The 8,902-nt window shown below is 42.5% G+C and overlaps 1 protein-coding gene across 1 annotated transcript; it reads left to right on the top strand.

Moving 5' to 3' along the window:
• The first annotated feature begins 5,899 nt into the window (after positions 1 to 5,899).
• LOC147623254 (acid phosphatase 1-like) lies at positions 5,900 to 7,436 on the top strand. The gene is made up of 3 exons (XM_086821352.1): positions 5,900 to 6,272; positions 6,451 to 6,660; positions 7,068 to 7,436. The coding sequence occupies exons 1-3, from the start codon at positions 5,905 to 5,907 to the stop codon at positions 7,243 to 7,245; spliced, it is 756 nt and encodes a 251-aa protein (XP_086677478.1). The 5' UTR covers positions 5,900 to 5,904; the 3' UTR covers positions 7,246 to 7,436.
• Positions 7,437 to 8,902: the final 1,466 nt, after the last annotated feature.

Here is an 8,902-nt window from a genome sequence, read left to right as displayed (position 1 = left end):
CAAGTACATTGTTATTTACAATGGGTATGTTACATTTTTCAACTCTGAAGCAAGTACATTGTTATTTACAATGGGTATGTTACATTTTTCAACTCTGAAGCAAGTACATTGTTATTTACAATGGGTATGTTACATACCCATTGTAAATAACAATGTACTTGCTTCAGAGTTGAAAGTGGATCTTCACCCAGCCCAATCTCAACATGAGGCAAAGGAGGTGGATTGAGATTCTGCAAGAGTTTGATTTTGATATCAAATTTTATCCTGGAAAGGATAATGTTGTAGCAGATGCCCTCAGTCGCAAATCCTTCCTAAGTCCAATCTCTATGCCAAATAACCCCATCCTAGAGAAGGTAAAGCAGGTTTCACCTCATGACCCTGATTACCAAAAGCTAGTAAGCCTAGTTTAGAAGGAGGCACCAACACAGAAAAGGAAAATGTATTGATCAAGGGATACACCCTCGATGAATGCCTCTACTTCATGCATAGGTTATGTATTCCCAAAGATCTTACACTGAAGAAGATGATCTTGTATGAAGCTCATGATAGCCCCATAGCAGGACACCCAGGTTATGCAAAAACCTTGAATGCCTTAAGGAGAAGTTACTTTTGGCCTGGAATGAAGAGAGATATCCTTCAATACATCAGACAATGCCTTTCATGTCAAAGGATTAAAGCTGAAAGAATCAAAATGCCCAGGAAACTCCAACCTCTGGACATTCCTTAGATGAAGTGGGAATGTATCAGTATGGATTTTGTCACAAGTCTTCCCACAACACAAGGAGGATATGATTCTATTTTAGTAGTTGTGGATATGCTTACCAAAGTGACCCATATTATCCCAGTAAAGAAGACATTTAAATCTTCTGATATGGCCCGCCTTTTCATCAAGGAAATCTTTAGGCTTCATGGATTTCCAAAAAGAATAGTCAGTGACCAGGACTCTGACTTCACTTCAAAGTTCTGGACATCATTATTCCAGGCTATTGGAACACAACTTTGTTTCAGTACAGCTTGACATCCTGAGAGCCTATTGTGGGCGTGAACCAAAGAAGTGGATTCAGTATCTCCCTCTAGTGGAATTCTCTTACAATACATCCTATCACCAAAGCATAGGGATGTCACCATTCAAAGCTCTTTATGGTCGGGAATGTTTGTCTCCCTTAAATTTCTCTGACCCCACACTAAAGGTTGAAGCCTCCAGGATAATGCTTGAAGAAATGGAAGAACAAACCAAAGCTATTCGTAAGGATATTAAAGCCGCCTAGGATCGACAGAAGCATTATGCTAATACCAAAAGATCTGAAAGAATTTTTCAGCAAGGAGACAAAGTTTTTCTTCGAGTGCGGCCAAAGAGAAGTTCTTTATCTCTTGGAAAATTTAGGAAGCTGAGTCCAAGGTATTGTGGGCCTTATGAAGTCATCAAATGTTTGGGAAAACATGTCTACAAACTTCGCCTCCCGACCCACCTCAAAATCCATGATGTATTCCATGTAAACTTACTAAAGCCATATGTGCCTCATCCTGATCATGTTCTTGATGATGAACAAGTTGTAATGCCAACTCAGGGAGTCCTTGAAATGAGACCTAATAGAATCATCGACTCTAGGGAAAGAGTGCTTCGCAATAGAATCCTTAGGGAACATTTAGTGGAATGGAAAGATTACCCTGAGGAGGATGCCACTTGGGAGGAAGAGTCAACCCTCCAAAAGAACTACCCAGAGTTCGTGCCGAGATGAGGACATCTCGAGTTCTTTTAGTAGGGAAGGATGTAACCTACCCATTGTAAATAACAATGTACTTGCTTCAGAGTTGAAAAATGTAACATACCCATTGTAAATAACAATGTACTTGCTTCAGAGTTGAAAAATATAACTTAGTTTGTCATTTTTACGATCAAAAAACTTCTATTTTTAGAAAATGAGCCATTTTTGCTTAGAAATTTGTAATTTTGAATCCAAATTTGGAATCTACGCGTAATTTTACGCTTAAAATAGTTTTTTTTGAACTAAAAACGGGTACCCAGAATGGGTTTAATTAAGCTTTTAAGCCTTTAATCTGCGAACTTCCGACCTAAAATAGTAACTATCAAGGCGTCTAATCAACGAACGGAACACGCCCCCATGGTCACGGGGCAAGGCCGGACATTTTCGTCAAAAAAAAATTTTTAATCCCCCGGGACGACGGCGGCGAGGGCGGCCGGCGTGGGCCCCACCACGGGCGCCGCCCGTGAAAAAAACCGACAATCCACCCGGGACACCCAAGCGTGTACACGACCTAGACGCACCCTCCAGCACACCCCTACACGTACCCCCTCCTCCCAGAACCCTCTATCCACAGGTGTCGCGCTCTCTCTCTCTTGGGGACACCTCCACCCCCATGTGTCACACTTTCTCTCTCCTCGAGACACCTCCACCCCCAGGTGTCTCACGCCCACACTCTCTCCTGGACACGTACACCACCCAGGTGTCACCTTCCCGCACCCGGACGTCCACCCTCCAGCACCTATAAAAGGACCCTCCCAGCCCCCTTCTCCAGACAAGCCCCCCCCAGCAAGGCCCTAGGCGCAAGCCCTCCCTCAAGCTCTAGGACATGTCCTACACTCTCTCTCCCCCCGTGTGAATAGACTTAAAGTGTGCTTCTCCTCCAGCCCTTGCCTTACTCTTCCCTAGGCCTCCCTAGACGTACACTCTTCTCAAGAGCTCTCCAAGTTAAGGACACCCTCTCAATTCCCCCCCCATATGCGGCGACTTAAACTTAGGCTAAGAGGTCGTTCCTACCCATAAGCCCAACAAGCTTTTCCTACCCCAAACGGACTCCGTTTTTGAATCCGTTTGAACCAGTAGAATTCTCTCTTTTCTCTCCAAGTTCCCAACCTCTTATATTCACCCCGTTCTCTCTCTATCCTCTTAAAACTCTAGTGCTCCTATGGCGTCGAAACGCCGCCAAAATGAAGAACCATGCGCTGCCCAAGGAGGGAATGAAGCGAATCGCGTCCCTGCGATCGACTTCGCTCCTCTTGAAGGGAATAGGCACGAAAACGATAACCAAGTTGGTCATTTAACAAGTTTAAGTAAAATTCTCTCTTATGAAGCTTAATGCAAAGATTCGAAATAATAGGAAAGGAACCAAGGTTAAACCCCTAGTATAGATGGCCTAAAGTACCTTATGGTTATTCTTAAGTAAAGTTATAAGAAAATAATCTTGCTTTTGAATCATTGTCTTTTCGAAACGATGGTTTTTTGTTAATGTGTGAATTCATTGAATAAAGGTTATGTCTCTTTTTATTGGATACACTACTGGTTTATTGCTAACATGCAGGTACAGCTTCTCCCCCCCCTTAGCTAACTCCGTGCTTGCCTGTGTAGCCGGGCGGAGGATATAGCAAGGCCGGGAGTCGGCCCAGGGCAATCCCCTCCTATGCCACTGGGAATTGGATTTCACCACCAAGGTGATGTATATATGCTGCCTAGTTCTGTGGGTCCAGGCTAGTGCGGTGACTTAACCCCACCTCATGAGGAGACATCCCCTCCGAAGGGCGAGAGGGTTTGGTACAAGCGGCAGTACCTGAGGGGGTGACAAGACGGCTTGGCCCTCATCGGCTAGCTGACGACGAGGGGAGATGGTCCGTGAGGTTTACCCAGCTGGTTGAGGCTCGAAGATCAAATTCTAGATCATCGGTGTGGTTGTGGTTGTGGTTGTGATTGGATTGTGGTTATGGTTATGGTTATGGTTTGGACATGGAAGTTTGGATTGGAATATCGGCCCGGTTCCAGGGTCTTTGTAAATATTTTTCACTGTAAGTATGTTTGTTGATTTCAATGTTGTGCTAAGGCAGATTTCTTTTAAGGAATCAAGTGTAATTAATTAACAAAGGAATTTCTTTTTAAGTGTTTCATAGTGTGGTAGGACTTAATTAGAAAACAATTGAACGGGTGAGTGTGTGGAAAGTGGTAGAAAACAATTGAACGGGTGAGTGTGTGGAAAGTGGGAGAATGGATGCCCTGACGGCACCATTCTAAGGATGGGTGGACCCGATCAGTCGGGTAGCTTTCTACTAGTTGTAACTTACGATACTTAGGAAATAGTAGAGTCCCGAACAAGACTTGCTTTAGGGGACCGAGCCAGCGACCGTGCCTCATGAAATACGGGGGAAAAAGGCGTTGGCTTCCTTGAACCAAGTGTGGGTCTTATTCCATCTCCACGCACATTCCGTGCTGGGGGGATTAGAATTTCCTTTAGGATGACTATGCTTCCCCTGCGAGATAGAGTTAGGTCCCTCCGTTTGCTCGTAACCTCGTATTTCTACGAGATCGAGGTGTCGTCAATCGAAAAATAACACGAGACTTAACCGCCTATCAAAAGGATTCCCCCGCCCTACGGGTAGGGGTCCTTACATTCTCAAATAATCCCTAAGACAACCATTAGAATGTAGGGAAATGTTAAAATATATATTAAATGTATAATAATGCATGGTGTTGCCTAGTCTTTAATGTTACCAACTATTAAACTATTACGACTCAAATTAGGTAGGTAATTCAAACACAAAACACCCAATGATATGTTACTAATTCTCTCTTGGTGTATCTTAGATCAACAAAGGATATCCTAGCATGGCCTTTTCATCTATGAAGAGTGAGTATAAGGTAGCTTTCTCATATTTATGTAAAGCAATATGGTTCATGAGGATTTCAGGAGACATAGGCATAACACTTGTAGGAGCAGCCAATGAAGTTGTGCTACTACAACCAGAGCTATATGATAAAGAAAAATGCTTGCACAAAGAACAATGAGATCTCTACGTTTCACTTTATATGCGCAATGGCATCTCTTTTGGCTTGGGATAAAATTAAAGAGATACTTCACCTACAATTAACAATGAGGAGAATTCTTGAGAATCATTGCTCAACCTCTACTTGTAAATGCATGGGTATTGGCTAGCTCTATTATGTAAGGCTTTCTTTCTGAGGAGTTGCCATGGTTGAGTAGTGTGAATGCTTAACAAGACCATGTTTAGATCCACAAGGTGGTCGTTGAAGGCCAGGGTTCCCCGTTATATATAATAAGATATATATATATATATATATGATTTCCAAAAAAAAGCTTGCCTGTGTAACTCCTAGTAGTGACTAGTCTCCGTCCTCTAATACTGTCGTAATAATAAAGGAATCTACGCTCATTATTTCATATTGGCAGATAGCTAAGACAAAAACCCGTCAAAAAATCTTGAATGCAAATGGCATAAGATCCTATGATGGAATCGGTGCTTGAAAAAAAAAAAACGTGTATAGTGCAGCAGGTGTAATTACAAGTTCAAAATTTAGGAAATACCCCCAAATTTTGAGTGTGAAGGTTTGTTTTTTTTAAAGAGGTGCTAGTAATAGAACCTATTAATTTTGTAAAAATTGAGACCTTGAAGCTCTGTCAGATGGAGGGTTTTCCACCTGTAAATGAAAAAGTTTTTGGTGCGTGATGCCATTACACCATGTGATGTTATAAAAAGGCACGTCGCACAGCAATGTGAGAAATAGTACCAATAATACAGCCTTTGAATGGGACCAGTGTTAGGAAAAAACCGTCCTTTGCTTGTAATTTTCACGGCTGAAATTGAGAAAGCCCGGTTATAATTTCACCTAGCCTTGAATTTAAAGGTTCGAATTTTTGCTGAATGGAGGAGAGAACGGGACCAAGACTCGCAACAGATAACAACGTCAGGCCGCGCCCTGTGTGTACTTCAAAAAGGCAAGAGACCCGGCCAAAAATGATGTGCGCACTGTGTGTACTCCAAAAAGACAAGAGACCCGGAGAGACTGACGTGGGGTGACGCAACACGTGTGGCGCGTACGAAAGGGCAAGCTAGCCTACAAAAGCAGAAGCTTGAGCGTTGGTTGGTGATGCGCATCCATGGCATCCCCACTATGCTCCTGCTGCTGCTTCTTCGTCTTCTTCTTCGTCTTGCCCTCTGTGCTTCTGCTGCCTGCCGCCACATGGGCGGGCTCTCACAGGGAGCAGCTGTGCCATAGCTGGCGTTTCAACGTGGACGTGAACAATCTGAGGGGGTGGGCCGAGGTGCCGGAAAAGTGTGAAGCCTACGTGGCGGCCTACATGACGGGCTCCGCCTACCTTGACGACTCTGAAGCTGCCACACAGCAGGCCATAGCCTACGCCGAAGCCTACAACAAGACGAGCGATGGTGGCAAATACATTTGGGTCTTTGATATCGACGACACCAGCCTCTCCACTGTCGCCTATTACGCCCAACACAGTTTCGGGTACGCTTCCCCCCCTGAAAGCAACCCGCCAAAAAAAAAAAAACAAGCCTGTTGTCCCTTTCTCACTTGGGCAGCGGCCACTCAGATAAATATGAAACCGCCCCATGTTGTGTTGGTATGTACACGTCCTGTACATTCATTATCCCCATAACTCCGTCTGTTCCTCTTTTGCCTGCAGAGCTGAAGCCTTCAATGACACCTCATTTGAGGCTTGGGTTGAAAAAGGCATTGCCACCCCTCTCCCTGCATCGCTCAAGCTCTTCTACAAGCTCAAAGAGCTCGGATACTCTGTGTTCTTCTTGACTGGGCGCGACGAGAGCCAACGCAATTTGACTGTTAAGAATCTCCTCAAAGCAGGCTATAAAGGCTGGAAAGGCCTAATCTTGAGGTAATCCCCTTATTGAGAAGCTTACCCCCGAGGTAATCTCCTTATTGAGAAGCTTAATCTTCTGAGGTTATTAAGAGTAGCTTCTTTTCTCTTGACAATCTCTTGAACTTGACCTCTATGGGAGGGCTTAAATCTCAAGGTCAGATTCCCCTTACCAAGATTGCCTTTTTTTTTTTTGGGGTCCGAACATTCACCTTATTAATTGTCAAAATTAAGCTACTAAATATGGCTGGAGTGGTTATGACCCCTCCCTCTCTCTCTTAGCAAACCTTACTCGTTTGCTTCCGATAAGCTAATTTTAAGCCTTTTGCAGCTAAGGTAAATCAATGCCATTACTATCACTAATGACGGCGGTAAATAATGTATACAATTAGTTGACAGGGGTATGGCTAATTACTTGCAAACAGGCAAAGCGCGGACCATGGTGTGAAGGCAGAGTTGTACAAGTCAGGGAAACGCAAGGCCCTAGAGGACCAAGGCTACATCATAGTGGGCAACATTGGGGACCAGTGGAGTGACATTACAGGCTACTCTGTTGGCAACCGTGTCTTCAAGCTGCCCAACCCCATGTTCTACATAGGTTGATGGTTTGCTTGTTGTTGCCAACAAGCAAACCATAATAATTAGCCCACTAAAATTGATGCACGGTTAAATCATGTGTTTAAAGCAACCCAATGCGCTCGATTTATAGTGAGTGCATTTGTATTTCTTTGTGTGTAAGGCCTTAGGCTAAGGCAAAAATAGAAATTATTGAGAGTTTTTCTATGTTCTTGTAATCTAATTAATGCACTTTCTTCCTTTACATTACATTGTAGAGACAACTAACCTTATTGTCCACTAACAGAATTGTAACTATCTAACTCTGTGTGTGTGTGTATGTGTGTGTGAGAAAGAGAGAGAGAGAGAGAGAGAGAGAGAGGGAAGGGAGTGACAACCTTACAAATGGATTTCTTGCTATAGATGAAGGATTTTTTCAACACATGAATGTGAACCTTATTACAAATTCCTTCTAAATAACTAGAAAAGGGGGGTTATCATGAGCATGCACAATCAAACAAACTATTTGTGGACTTGTTACTTAATCATACATTCCAAAAATAGCTAAAAGAGGCACCCTTGAACAAGCTATTTTTGGAGCTGTTACCTAATCATGCATTCTTACAAAAATAACTAAAAGAGGGGGATAATTATGGGCATGCACCAACAAACTATTTATTGCATTGTTACTTGATCACACAGATTCTTACAAAAACAACTAAAAGAAGGGGAATGTTATGAGCATCACCATCAACCAAACTATTTGTGGAGTTGTAACTTGATCATACATTCTTACAAAATGGCCTTGGTGCTTGCTTATTTAAGTAAGGGCAAAATAAGCAAGGGCATCATGTTGCTTCTAGCTATAAGAAGTTAGAGAATGTGATAAATACATGATGTGAACATAGAAACTCTTCCATAGGCAAAACAATGCATAACTTTCAAATGAACAAAGTTAGAGGGGATCAGTATTACTAAATCGTTGTTGATGAAAAATTGATTATAATACCCATGTTCTCTAGTGGAAACAACTTTAATTTCATGCATAGAGAATAAAGGGTGTACAAGAAGTGAAGGTAGATGAGTGAATGATGAATAGGGAGCTACACTATTGGTCTATATATAGGCTCCCAATGATGGTCTATGCCCATGTCACCTATAGTGAAACACACATAAATTGAGTCTAACATGACCCAACTAATTATACCACTTGACTAAGGTAATATGCCCATGTTACCCTAAACACTCGTAATTGAGTCCAACATGACCGAACTAATCATACCACTTGACTAAGATAATATTAGACTTCCTGTAGTTTTCATCCAAACTTGAGTCCAACATGACCCAACTAATCATACCACTTGACTAAGGTAATATTAGACTCCACGTGTCGTGTTTTTTAGTTGCATGGAGGGTTCCTGCGTAGTAGCACTCCTGCAAACCGTTGCCTTCTCCATGCGTAGCAGTCCTGCAAAATCACCGCTCTCTGCATCGAATGTCCCAGGTACTCAGAGACCTCCACGCTTCTCCATGCATTGGAGTCGCTGACCCATAATTATGAAATGTAATAGGAACTCCTCTTTTAAACTAAAATTTTATTATGCATAGATAGCATAATTATAATTATAATTATAAGCATAATTACGATTAAATCTCTTGATTATTCTTAAATATCCATTTCTCATTTCCAAAAATGTTAGCATAA

Source organism: Cibotium barometz, chromosome 27 (genome assembly GCF_041138505.1).
Source record: "Cibotium barometz isolate CiBa-2024 chromosome 27, ASM4113850v1, whole genome shotgun sequence".
Taxonomy (NCBI): Eukaryota; Viridiplantae; Streptophyta; class Polypodiopsida; order Cyatheales; family Cibotiaceae; genus Cibotium; species Cibotium barometz.
Note: the sequence above shows the minus strand (reverse complement) of the source record. Positions and strands in the feature narration are given on the sequence as shown.